This window comes from Zootoca vivipara, chromosome 5 (genome assembly GCF_963506605.1).
Source record: "Zootoca vivipara chromosome 5, rZooViv1.1, whole genome shotgun sequence".
NCBI classification, from domain to species: domain Eukaryota; kingdom Metazoa; phylum Chordata; class Lepidosauria; order Squamata; family Lacertidae; genus Zootoca; species Zootoca vivipara.
This window is the reverse complement of record NC_083280.1, coordinates 56,088,893-56,103,504: the sequence shown is the minus strand read 5'-3', so window position 1 is coordinate 56,103,504 and position 14,612 is coordinate 56,088,893. Positions and strand designations below refer to the sequence as shown.

Genomic DNA, 14,612 nt, shown 5'->3' with positions numbered 1-14,612 from the left:
AGAAAAAAGGTCATTGTTTTTTGATACATTGATTAATTTACATGTACGAACATTAGAAAAATAACCTAGCTTCAAGGCTAAGCTAGAGATTGACTGTTCCAGAAGCAATGAAATTTGTCAGGTTCCTGCCTAACTGAAGTGGCAGACCTCTCACAGAGTGAGAGGTGTGGTGTAGATCATGAGATTCACCCAGCTAGCTGACCCGTGGCTCTCCAAATGCTATTGCACTACAACTCACATAATTCACGACCATTGGCTGTGTAGGCTGAGAGTCCAACAACATGGGCTCAGCTCTATTGCAAAGAGGAACACTTACGCTATTCTTCACTTATCCTGTGTCCTGAACCCCTGGCCTACCTGGTAGCAAGTCAGCAGGCCAAGTCCAAAGTTTAAAGTCCAAGAGTCAATCCACACATGCAAAATCCAAAGGTCAGGAAACACAGTCTAGGATCAATCCAAGTGGCCAAGTCTGAAGTTCAGCAGTCGGCATACAGTCCAGAGTCAAACCCGAAAGGGATCCAGGAGCCTCCACAAACAGTTGTGCAGAAACAGCACCTCAGCTCTGCTTCCCTTTTGTACTTTGCAGGCTGATTGCAGCATCTGGGCTTAATGAGGCAGGTGACCCTCACCTGTTCTGAGCCTACTCCAGCTGAGGAATCACACATCTCCTCCCAGAGCTAGCGAGCCCCACCTGGCCAGCTAGGCCCTTGCCTGCCTCAGCTCCTGGAGCACCCTGACTGCTGCTCCCTGTGCCTCAGAGCCTGCCTTGTTTGTGGGGACAGGAGTCCCTCTGGCTCTGGTGATGGGTCCTGCTGCTCTGGATTCTGTGCATTGACCCTCATCCCCTTGCCATCCTCTATCATGCTGTGAGCACTTCCTTCTCCATCCCCTGTTTGCCCTGGTGTGTCCCAGTGCTGGCTGCCCCCCTCACTGGGATCCTCTTCCCTGCCATCCTGCCAGTTCATTACATCCTGAGAGGCAAGTATACTAGTAGCTAGGAATCATTGGTGGGAAGAGTGCTTATGGGCTCATGTGCTGCTCACTGGTTTTCCACTGGCCTCTGGTTGGCCACCATGAGAGTAGGGAGCTGGATTAGATGGGCCATGGGCCCAATCCACCAGGCTCATCTTATGTTCTTAAAGCAGAGCCAACTTGTCCATGAGGCCTCAAGCGGCAGAAGCCCAAGAGGTGTCGCCCCTGCAGCCTCCATCATTGGTGGAAAAGTGGCAGTGAGATTTTGCCAAGATCTCATGAGATCTTGTGTGCTCTTTGAGATCTCACAAGAGTTCCACAAGAACTTATGGGATCTTTCCAGAACTCACCGTTGTTGCCACACAACCCAGGCAAAGGAGGCTTTGGTGGGGGTGGGGCGGCAGCACAGTCCCACTTTGCCTCGGGTGGCCAAACAGGATGCACTGGCCCTGTCTTATAGTCCAGGCTTTGATAAACTGACATTATTAGCTTCCCTCATTTCTTTGAAGAGGAGCTTACAATTAAATCTTAAGATACAAATTGCATGTTACTTTCTAATTGAACTTGATTACTGAATGTAAATCATATTTAATTAGCTATAGTAGTTGTTTCTGTTGAAAAATAATAGACTCCATTCTGGCCATGCTATACATGGGAATACGTGAGCCACAATCTTTGAGCTGGCATAGATATGGGCCTATGCATTTTTATACAACTTACTTATATAAGTCTCATTTCCTATACTCAAGGGGAGAAGAGACACTATCATTCACGAGGGTTCTGTAGGGAAACAAGAATGATATTTTTCTTGTTGTGCCTGGCAGAATTGAAGATTTGTTAAAGCAAACTAAAAAAGAAAGCATTTGTTGGCAGAAAGCAAATGGAAATATTTTTGAAGAGGAGAAACGATCCAGTTTTTCAACTGATTGGTATATTGGTTACCTACTTTAAAAAAAGCAATTTTCCTTTCCATCTTTTTCTTGCTCTGCTTCCTCATGCATACCACACTGTGTAAAAATCTGCTTATTTTGCTCTCCCTGTATATGTGTGTGATTCCTTCAATCTACTGATATTTATTTCTTTTCAAGAGGATCTTGACTTGTAAACCATTCCATCATTGATTCCATTATGAAAACTGAATATTTGGTGGATTGTTGTATGGAGATTATTATAGTCAAGGTGTCTTGGCAGGAAAAGAAAACCATATATTTAGCAATTGTATATAAAGGTAAAGGGTAAAGGGACCCCTGGCCATTAGGTCCAGTCGTGACCGACTCTGGGGTTGCGCACTCACCTCACATTATTGGCCGAGGGAGCTGGCGTACAGCTTCCAGGTCATGTGGCCAGCATGACAAAGCCGCTTCTGGCAAACCAGAGCAGCACATGGAAACGCCTTTTACCTTCCCGCTGTAGCGGTTCCTATTTATCTACTTGCATTTTGATGTGCTTTCGAACTGCTAGGTTGGCAGGAGCTGGGACCGAGGAACGGGAGCTCACCCCGCCACAGGGATTTGAACCGCCGACCTTCTGATCAGCAAGCCCTAGGCTCAGTGGTTTAACCCACAGCGCCACCTGGGTCCCATAGCAATTGTATATATATATATATACCGCTAAATAAATCATTAACTGGTTTACATGAATGGTAGAAAGGACAGCCATATGCATCTAATAAAAATAGCATGCCTGAGTAGATTTGTATTGTAAAAACAATACAATGAAGGTACCTGCCTAATACTAGTAGTTGCATAGCTTATTACCCCCGGACAGAGGGGGCAGCTTCTGCAGAGGATAGGCGGAGGGGGCAGGAATGAGGTTGCACAATGTCATGTGACGTCCCCTGAATATTTAGGGGGCCTGGCCCCCTTATAATTTTTTGGGGGTGGGCAAAACTGCCTCAGCCCCTAGGAGTCAGTGCCTATGTCCCTGGAATAGACCATGTGGTGTCCTCTAATGTTATTTATTTATTAAATGTATATATCTATCTTTGATACCAAGGGAACCCACGGTGGCAAACACATCCATGTTAAAACAATACATTTTAAAATAAAATAAAAACATATTTAAAATGTCATACACTCCCACAGCTAGTGGTCGCCAGGACTACAATGCCAATCAGCAGCAGCCAGCATGGCCAATGGGGAGGGATTATGGGAATTGTAGTCCAGCAATGTCTGGAGGGCAGCATTTTGGTTAACCCTATCTTAACCCATGATTGTTCTGATATTTGTCTTTCCTTGGCAAGGATCATAGCTACCAAGTCTCCTGTTTTTCGCAGGAAACCCCCATTTTTAAAGCCCTTTCCCGCTGTTATCCCGAATGGCGAAATATCCCGTAATTCCCCCAGATTTTCAAAGCAGCTCCTGCCGGCCAGGGAGGCTCCTTCTGCGCATGTCTGGACATGCGTAGAAGCGACTTCCAGTGCCGCACCACTGCTGATCCCAGATTTTTCAATCCGGGCGTTGACGGGTATGGCAAGGATCCAAAGTTCTGGTTTAGCCATGGTTGGACGCATCCAGTGGATTTTTTTAAATGAAAAATTCTCTATCATTTGAGCTGCGTGAGTGAGAGGGTAGAAGTCACTACGGTGGATTATGTGAGGATAACTTCTAAGGCAGGCATCCCCAAACTTCGACCCTCCAGATGTTTTGGATTACAATTCCCATCTTGCCCGACCACTGGTCCTGTTAGCTAGGGATCATGGGAGTTGTACGCCAAAACATCTGGAGGGCTGCAGTTTGGGGATGCCTGTTTTAAGGTGATGAACCACACTACAAGCCCATATGGGTTTTTGTTTGTTTGTTAATTTTGGAACTGCTCTTAAGTCTTCTAACAACCTTAACCTGTCTTTGGTCACTAGTGGTAAATGCTTTCATTTCCAGTTGTATCTCTGAGATGTCCAGGGATTCTCCTAAAGTTAGGCTGCCTATATGAACTCTCTTTGTACGAGGGTGTTCCTAGGGTTGTCCTCTTTCCCTCTACTCCACAGGATCAGATTACACTGTAGTCTTTTTGTGTTGCATGCCAGTATGGAAAAACATATTGATTGTGCTGGAAATGTTGTCAAGTTCACTCTGATCTAAAGCATTTCCCATCACTGGTTCTACAAGGGCTAGAGACTTGGATTTATTTATTTTTTCAAAAACTGGAAGCTGGAAATTTAGGTCAGCTGTGAGGTCCCAACTCAGGAAGGTCAAGAGCTCCAATTGCATTATTATAACCAGGGCCTTGTTAGTGGCATAGCCATTGCTGTCAATTTGTTCCAAGGCTTAGCTTAGGCTATAATCCCGAAACACATGCACCAGGGAGTGAGCCACAACAAAATCCGACTTACTTCCTACTGCTGACTTAGATCAAATGGTATCCTAGTGAGGAGGACATAGGGGCTCTTATATCAGAATTCTGGCTTTGGTGATAGAATTCCTTCAAGCATAGAGATTTCAGAAAAGTATTCTTTGTAAACTAAATAGCAGTACATGGAAAGATTTGTAGTGGAGTCCTTGTACTTTATTTTGAAAGCAAAACAGTTTCAAAAGGGGGCTTCTTTTTAAAGAAGAAAAGTTCTTAGGGAAGGTGCTGCTTACCCCATTTTTTCCTAACATTTCTCTACACCATATTTATCATTTAGTCAGTGGTGGCCAAACTCAGCCCTCCAGCTGTTTTGGGACTACAACTCCCATCACCCCTAGCTAACAGGACCAGTGGTCAGGGATGAGGGGAAATGTAGTCCCCACAGCTGGAGGACCGAGTTTGGCCACCACTGAAGGTGTTCTGCTCCTCCAAGGAGCTCATAGTGGTATACCTGGTTCTTCCCCCTCCCCATTTTATCTTTACAACAATCCTGTGAGGTAGGTTAGTGTGAGATCATGACTGGCCCAAGGTCACCCAGTGAGTTGAATGGTTGGTGGGCATTTGAACCCTGGTCACCCAGATCCTAGTCTAGCACTGTAACTACTCAGCCACACATAGCATCTACCTTCAGTGTCTTTCTTAACACCTGCAATTTCTCTGCTCAAAGAATCCCTTCTGATTCTTGGTTTTTTAATAAATATATTGATGCTCCATTACATTACTGCTTTAGAGATAAACATCACAGCAATATACTTGGAGGAACATGATAATAATTTACCTGCATTTTGGCATTGGGTTACCGTGCGTGCAGGAAAGCAACCTCTTTTCCAAGCTATGTTTTTAATCATTAGAACAGTTCGAAAACAGGATGTCCACAGGGTCTTCTGAGATATACAGCATTCATTTTATGAGCATCATAAAATTATATTGCTTAAGACAAGATAAGGCGGCAGCAGTAGTTTCAAACATACCCGTTTCAAAGATATCCTGTTGTATGTTATCTAAAGCTTAACTGAACCTCTTCAGTCTGAAAACTTGGAGAGGAAATCTCATGAGAACAGATTTACTGGAAATTCCCACTTTCAACCCTGCCAAAATAACAGAAGCTCGACGTTAAATGTGCTTTTTTAAAAACAGGAAAAGTTGGCAGCCACACAGCCAGCTGGAACCCAGAAGTGCAAAGGAGCACTCCTTTGGAGACTGATGAATAAACAATTCAGCCTTTCTAAATATCCAAAATGTTTGCTTCAACAATTCCATGTTTGGAGTAGAGGGACCACAGTGATAATTATCTCCCTGTTCTTTTGCTATCATGCAAAGAATGAGGAAATGATCAGTGGGAGGAGAGGGCATTACCCCCAATACTGATACTGCACTATTTTCAACAAACTGAAGCATTCTGATGTGTCTCTGTGAGCGCAACATGATGCAGCTGGTTTCAGAAAAGGGAACGATATCATTAAGCTCTGAAAAGGCGTAAGTGAAGACCTATGAAATTCCAAACACAATGAGAGCTGAGGGGGGCCCATCCTGCTTTTCAAAATCCACATTTGTGCTTTTCTAGGGAAAGGCTTCCAGAGTGTGGCTGTTTTAGAAGTATTTTTATTTAATTTTATTTATTTCAGCAATTTATACATGCTGCTTACACCATTGTTTCTACGGTAAGCAGCATACACTGAGGTCACTAAAGAGATACAAAGGATAAAATCAGTTTAAACCATGAGTAGCCAAACTAAGGCCTACAGCTACAAAAGCTGCTGCCGAACACACCCTTGGGCTGGGGTATTGTTTGGGGTTGTTGCTGTTTTTTGTTGGGCGGGGGTTGTTGCTGTTGAGTTTTTTCTTTTGGGATCTTTGTATTTTTCTTTTAAATCTTGCTGTGATTTATGTGGAAATGGTTCAGTTTGGTTGGGTACTTTCTAATGATTGTTTATGGCTACTTTTGTTATGTTGCAGATTTATGTACTTATTTTCATGTTGTAACCCTCCTTGAGTATGGTTTGAACTGTGGAAAGGCGGCATACAAAATTATTTATGTGTGTATGTATTCATTCATTCAACTCTTAGAAAGAAACTGCGGGTAGCTCATTCTGGGCGAGGATATGTTAAACAGGGTCTCCTTGTGGCTTAAGAAAGATAAAATTTCACACAGAGATCAATTTCTCTTTCTTTCCAATGCTGATATTTGACAGTTGCTTTAAAAATATAAGAAACAATTTAAGTGTTTAACTCTGGCCCATAATACACAAAACATCATTCCAAAAGTCAACAATGGCTAAGTGTGAAAATGTTAGAACTTGATTCTTTGCTGGTGACTTGTAAGGGGTATTAGAGATGCCCAAACTTCCATGTTCGGAATTTAAGCCCTCAAAACTCTAGATTAATATACCAAACATATGGTATAAATTTGGGACAAATGTGGAAATATCATATGAGTGGATCCATCCTCAAGGTGGCAGAATATAGCTGCAATTTATCCTCCGCCCCCTATCAATTGTCTGCAGCTATAAATAAAACAGAATTATTTCAATTGTATGAAATATGTTGTTCAGTCTCTTCCAACCTCCACAAAGCCTGTCCACGGCAATGTTTAACAACACTAAGTAATCAAGCCATATTTTCAACTCAAAAAAGCTCTGTGGCAGGAAAAGGTGCATCTATTGTTTTCTATACAGAGAAAATCCTGTGGGTCACGTGACAAGATTCAGATGCATTGTAAGTCAACCTTTTGAGTCCATCACTTTTTTGTGTGTGTGTGATAGTGATGAGAATAGAATGAGAGGTTTCAGGAAAGGCAAAGGAAATGGATAGGATAGACTGCAGCGCAATTATAAATTAACTGGGTTTTTTTTTTAAGATTGACACCAATGGGAGAGAAGCTAAGTATTGCCAGCAGCAGGCTAGGTTACTGAGAGGCGGCAGGGTCCAATCTGTGAGCACAGGAGACTTTTGATCCAGGGCTGGTAACAGGATGGCCATGGAATGCCTTGTTTTGGCCATTACATCGTGTGGGAACATCATTGGCAACAGATTTACAGTATACCCATAGAGCTGTCCCGGAGAGTGGCAGTTCAGCCCCATCATATTGCTCTGATGGGGTAGAAATCTTTAAATAATCATAATCCTGGGTTTATACTGCAGATTGTTTTTAATGAGATTATGTATGTTGCCAGAGCTGCAGTACTGGCTACAATCTCCCTCCACTGTTGGAGACAATATGACTCTGTATGGGAATCACAAATGGGGAAGATGCTCTTGTGCTCAGGTCTTGCTTGTGAGCTTCCCATAGGCACCTGGTTGGCCAGGAGGGGAGCAAGATGCTGTGCTGGGTTGGATAGTCCCTTGACCTAATGCTCTTATGTATATTTGGAGGTCCAGTCCAACACCACTCTGGTAACATTCAGAATCAGAAGCCATGTGCTTTCTTCTTACAGACAACGCTGACATATGAAACAGCCATATGTTATAGCCCAACATTATTACATATGCTACCAAAATAACATGGGAGGATCATATCACTGAGAAACATCTCTGAAACTACTTCAGCAACACAACAGTTGAGTTCTCCCCACTTCTTTGAACAGTGAGGAGTCCAGAGTTCAGCGCTAGGGTCTTTGTTCCAACTGCTTTCTTCTCTTGCATCACCACTTACAGAGTAGACTCTACCATGCAGATAAATGGCCTATTCAAGGAAACATCTCCAGTCATTTGTTACTTCTTAGGAAACATCAATTGATCATCCTTCCACTGTTTCACCCAGGATGCTTTATGTAGCAACCACTATGATGCTGGGCTGGTTGACACCTGTCCTGAATCTGCCCCACGTGTAGACACAGCAGTGACATCATTCCAGGACGTCCCTGCATGAAGGACCATAAAATCCTCCATTCGGTTTCGCATGTTCAGTTATTTTAGATAAAAACTGATGATTCACCACACAATCCATTGTATATTGGATTTTACTTACACCAGAGCTATTCAGACATTAGTGCCCTGTGTGGACATCCTAGAATACTGAATGCAGGACAGGTGTGACAGGTGAGCAGGCAAGGCACCGCCTCCTCTGTCTCCTCCATGTGTGTGGGTCAGATGAGAGTTGTTTTCTAAATCCAGCCAAATTAATACAGGTCATGCTGCAAATGGTTTCATTTTGCAGAAGGGTGCAATAATGTGGCTGCAGTGATGTCATGAGACAATTGTGAATAAATTATGGATAATAAAATGGGAGAAAACCTCTGTTAGCATCGCACCAACTTTGTTGAAAACTTTTTCAAACTGTGTCCTTTGTATCTCCAGCATGTTTATATCTACTCAAGGGCTCAACCCTTTCTTTGGAAAACTTTGTGCTTTTCAAATGGACTGCTGAGAGGTCGGGCCCTCATATGGGACTAATAAAGACATTGCTATGGATTTTAAATAGCTTTTTAGACTGAAGACAACACAGTTCTAAATCATTACTAACTCCTGGCGATTGACCTTAGAGGAATCAAGATGCCGTGGTTACTTTGAACACAGATATTATTCTACTGGTATGTTGACTAAATGATAACTTAATAGTTGGAAGTGGATGAACTAGAAACAAAGATTAAAGAACTACGATTTGCAGTCTTGCTTTTTACTTCCTCAGTTGGCCCAGAAGCCCCAGGGAAGGGAGATTGTGAGTGGAAGAACTTGAAATGCTTGGGCTGTGGAAAACATTTTTCAGTCTAAATCTGGATAGATATGACTGAGTTCATTTCAAAGGAAAATGGAAAGAAGGATAAAGGACTTGATAATTGGTTTTAATGAAAAACAGTAACCTGGGATGTACGGCAGCTTGCTAAATTGAAATCAAAAGACAATATGAAGTTGTAAAACTAATTAATCTATCTCTGAGATGCATTTGTCAGAAAATATGTTTATATTTATACACATATAACCTGTGCATATACACAATCAAATACAGTAGTTCATACACTGTTTTCTCAACTTAAGATATAAATCCTTGCTTTCCAGGTTGCCCTCCACTTGGTCTTGAAACATTAAAAATTACTGACTTCCAACTGCATGCTTCTACAGTAAAGCGATATGGCCTTGGGGCCCACAGAGCACGGCTAAATATTCAGGTAAGTTCACCTTTCCAACTGGTCAAGAAGATGGGATTACTCTGCAATTTCCCCCAAAGGACACTTACAGATTTTGACCATACTGATGGCTAACATTTTTTTTAAAAAAAAGAATATATGCTAGTTACTTTTGTTTCTTTACTCTGAATGTTCTGGCATGAATGTCCAAAAGAAAATTTAATACAGATGATTAAAAAAATGACTTTGGGAACTATTGGTAGGGAGGTTTACAAAAGTTGAACAAGTTTCTCTTGGCTTCCTGTTTCCGGTGTGCCAGGAACGGAGTCTTTCCTACTACCACAGGAGAGAGACAGACAGAGATAATCAGATAATGACAGGGTTGGAAGAGGAACCAGTCTCTCATCCACAGTTTGCATGGCGGTCTGGCACTCGCTTCCCCATGGAATGTAAGGACAGGCAAAGACACTGGGTGCAAGGAGCACTCCAGTTGCCACGACCCCCATCTCCCTGATCCCATTCCTGGAAGCACAGGTTATCCTGTTAATTGGACTTTAATCAGGCATGTGCGAGAGACAATGAGATAAGAAACTGCAAAAAACAACCCAGCTACAAGGATGTGAAAGGTTTGGATTGAGAGCGTGTTTCATTCGGTGAAAGAGACGGTGCAGGGAGGGGAGCCCATGGTTTGCTTACTTAATGTTTTTCTTGACATTTATGATACAGCAACCCCTTCCCTCCAGGAGGGAGATAGTGAAAGATACAGGAAATTGAATGCAGATTTCCAAAGAATAGCAAGGAGAGCAAGAGGGCCTTAAATGAGCAATGCAAATAAATAGAGGAAAACAATAGAATGGGAAAAACCAGAGATCTGTTCAAGAAAATTGTAGATATGAAAGGAACATTTTGTGCAAAGATTACCATAATAAAGGACAAAAGTGGAAAGGACCTAACAGAAGCAGAAGACATCAAGAAGACCTTGGTCAAAAGTGGAAAAATGAAGAGGCACCTACAATTCAAGAATAGCAGTTAAAATTAGTGGATTTCATGAATTTAGACAGGATGACTGCGGCAATCAGGAACACCCCGAAACAATGGTCTAGGAAGAAATGGGAATATGTAGAAGATTATTTTAGGGGAAAAAAATTAAAACGGAATTAGTGATCTGTTTAGACTAGAGCATCACAGGGAATTTAAGAGGAAATTGTGATAAGAATGAAGCATATAATTGATTCTAGTTTTAGGAGAATAGTAACGCAAGAAAAAGGGGGAAATTAACAGCAAAGCGATGTGCTAGAGTTTGGAAGTAAATTTTAAATTTATTTATGTATAATAATTTGATTTATGAATTGTGATATTGTTATGATGGGGAAACCATATTGGTTTTTCGTGTTTGCAATGTTTTTAAAATGAATTAATAAAGTTTATTTTAACCTTAAAAAAAAAAAGAAGAAGACCTTGAGCCAGACATCCTGGAGAGTGAAGTCAAATGGGCCTTAGAAAGCATTGCTAATAACAAGGCCAGTGGAAGTGATGACATTCCAGCTGAACTATTTAAAATTTGAAAAGATGATGCTGTTAAGGTGGTACACTCAATATGCTAGCAAGTTTGGAAAACTCAGCAGTGGCCAGAGGATTGGAGTGGACATCTCAGTCCCAAATAATGCTCCAACTACTGCACAATTGTGCTCATTTCAAACACTAGCAAGGTTATGCTTAAAATTCTACAAGGCAGGCTTAAGCAGTATGTGGACCGAGAACTCCCAGAAGTGCAAGCTGGATTTAGAAGGGGCAGAGGAACCAGAGTACAAATTGCAAACATGCGCTGGATTATGAAGAAAGCTAGAGAGTTCCAGAAAAACATCTACTTGTGTTTCATTGACTATGCAAAAGCATTTGACTGTGTCGACCACAGCAAACTATGGCAAGTTCTTAAAGAAATGGGAGTACAAGAAGATCAAACCTATCCATTCTGCAGGAAATCAGCGCTGAGTGTTCACTGGAAGGACAGATCCTGAAGCTGAGGCTCCAATACCTTGGCCACCTCATGAGAAGAGAAGACTCCCTGGAAAAGACCCTGATGTTGGGAAAGATGGAGGGCACAAGGAGAAGGGGACGACAGAGGACAAGATGGTTGGACAGTGTTCTCGAAGCCACCAACATGAGTCTGACCAAACTGCAGGAGGCAGTGGAAGACAGGAGTGCCTGGCGTGCTCTGGTCCATGGGGTCACAAAGAGTCGACACGACTAAACGACTAAACAACAACAACATTATACCAACACAATTGAAATCACAAGATTGTAGCTGTTCCCATCTGAATTGAATGTAACAGAATTATTAAAACTTTGGAATGCAGAAAAAATGTAGAAGAATGAACTCATCAACTCTAGCATGCGAGGGGGCCAGTTTAATTAAATTGTATAGTTTGACATTTGAATAATTGGCATTAATAATTGTATTAATTGGATAAAAATGGTACTGTGATAATGAGGGTATTATTGGAACAATATTGAAAAATTATATATATATATATATATATATATATATATATATATATATATATATATAGTGTGTGTGTGTGTGTGTGTGTGTGTGTGTGTGTGTGTGTATTTAAAGTTGCTCTTGGCATGAGGTATAAAATTATACAGGTTTTCTTGTTCCAAAGTGTACTCCCATAATAATGGCAATACCAATAAAGCTACTGATAAAAACTTCAAGAAGACTCTATGTAGCCCACATATGCTGTAATAAACTAGAGGTGGGTTAACTCCACCATCATGTGGAAATCTCAGCTTTAAGTTACTTTTTAGATTGAGGATCCTCAAATCAAAGGCTACTGAAACATTTACATCCTAGACTTGACCTACTGTTTCTCTTCTCTGTGTGGTCAAAATTCATGTGTCTTTTTGAAAGCCATTAGCCACAACACTATACACTATGGCTTCTCATAGGAAACTGTTCAGTAGTCTCTGTTGCTTCTGACTTCTAGTTCTATCAATTTCTCTCTCTCTCTCTCTCTCTCTCTCTCTCTCTCTCTCTCTCTCTCTCTGTGTGTGTGTGTGTGTGTGTGTGTATGTATATATATATATATATATATATATATATATATATATATATATAATCCCATCACTCAGGAGCACATGTTGATAAATGGCGCTCAAATTCATAATCCATGGCAGTGTTTAATCATTTGAGTTTATCTGTTTGGCTTTTCCTGTTCAGATATTGCCTATTTTCTGTGATATAACTTTATCTGCAATGAACATGCCCAGTAATGCTAGAGTCCCACTCTTCCTGCTGCGTGACAGCCAGACAACCAGGTGCTAATCTCATAATTCTGATCAACCATTCATGTGGTGCACCATGACTGACAGTTTGTGTCTATGGGAGGTTTTTTGCTACTCTTTTCTTTATCCTTTCCATTTAAGATCATTCTGGTCTCAAATCAATCATTTCCAAGTCACTTCGAACTGGGGGGATTTCTAGATTTATTGAAAACACTTTGTCCTCTTTCCATTCCCTTAGGTTTGTCTTTGCCAGTTTTGGCACTTTATGATAGCTGCTACAGTATTTTAGGAGGCAGCGAGAGATTTTAGTTTGTTGGGTTCCATGATCACTGCAGATGGTGACAGCAGTCACGGAATTAAAAGACAACTGCTGCTTGGGAGAAAAGCAATGACAAACCTAAACAGCATCTTAAAAAGCAGAGACATCGCCTTGCCAATAAAGGTCCGTATACAGGGCCGTCTTAAGCACAGCTGGCGCCCTGGCGTGAACTATCCGTCCGGTGCCCCCCTCCCGTTTCCGAGTGTGGCTGCCGCACGGCGCCCCCTGGCGGCCTGGCGCCTTGCGCCACCCAGCCTTGCCTTAGGGCCGGCCCTGTCCGTATAGTTAAAGCCATGGTTTTCCCATCGCCGAAGAATTGATGCTTTTGAATTATGGTGCTGGAGGAGACTCAAAGAAGAAGATCAAACCTATCCATTCTGAAGGAAATCAGCCCTGAGTGCTCACTGGAAGGACAGATCGTGAAGCTGAGGCTCCAATACTTTGGCCACCTCATGAGAAGAGAAGACTCCCTGGAAAAGACCCTGATGTTGGGAAAGATAGAGGGCACAAGGAGAAGGGGAAGACAGAGGATGAGATGGTTGGACAGTGTTCTCGAAGCTACCAACATGAGTCTGACCAAACTGCGGGAGGCAGTAGAAGACAGGAGTGCCTGGCATGCTCTGGTCCATGTGGGTGATGAAGAGTTGGACATGACTAAACGACTAAACAACAACAAAATAATATTGCCCAAAGAAGAAATTGCTCAAACTCATCACATAAACATGATTACAATGTACAGGAAACTTGTACAATATTTAAGAAAACAAAATTTAAGTATTTCATTGTACGATTGTCAGCAAAATTTAAAATCACATACACAGCATTTGTAAAAACAACAAAGAGCCTGGTGGCACATTAAAGGCCAACAAATGTATTGTGACACCAGCTTTCATGTGCTCCCAGAGCCCACTTCGTCAGATGTATGGAGTGTTGTCCCCAGATGCCAGATACCCAATATATATAGGAATAAGGGAGAGTGCGCCATTAAGTTTGATGTAGGCTGATTAGGAGGACCTGTTGCAGTATGCTGAGAGACATCCTTAGTTCTTCTTTTCTAATTATATTGACGATGACAGCAAGAAACGTGTAATTTTGCTGAGTGTTTGTGGAGCAAAGACATCTGGCTTGATTAGAAGCTTGGTAGCACCTGAAAACCCCTGCATCAAATCATTTGAGGAGCTAATTGGGATTGTTTCAATCATCACAATTCCATGCCATCAGAGATTGTGCAATGCTTTAAAACTTCTCACTTTAAGCTTCTTGTAGAACTGTCCTGCCTATCAGAGGAGCATTGTGGTTTTGATGACACCTTGAGTCATGCAGAGAGACAAATGAAATTGTGGGTCAATGAAGAGGTGGGGTTTTTTGTGTGGCAGACTCTAGTTTAGTTGTTAAGAAAGCTCAGGATATTGCACAATGCATGGTAGTGACAGCTCTGCATGCTTTAGATGTGCAGGGATCCTTTAAGCACTCCAAAGATGCCTAGTTTTTGTGCATAATTGTCCAAAACAACATTAGATTAAAAGAGCTCTGGGTAAACAGAGATGTAAACATAGTGCATGATGGCTGCCTGTGCCTCAGCCTTCTTCAACCTGGTGCCCTTTACTATGTGTTGTTGAACT

General features: G+C 41.9%; 1 protein-coding gene across 2 annotated transcripts in view; it reads left to right on the top strand.

Moving 5' to 3' along the window:
- CPXM2 (carboxypeptidase X, M14 family member 2) overlaps positions 1 to 14,612 on the top strand; it is a 68,632-nt gene that overhangs the window by 15,811 nt on the left and 38,209 nt on the right. For both annotated transcript variants that reach the window (XM_035138311.2, XM_035138310.2), the window contains one exon: positions 9,316 to 9,425. In XM_035138311.2, coding sequence (XP_034994202.1) covers positions 9,316 to 9,425 — 110 coding nt within the window. The remainder of the gene's footprint in view (positions 1 to 9,315; positions 9,426 to 14,612) is intronic.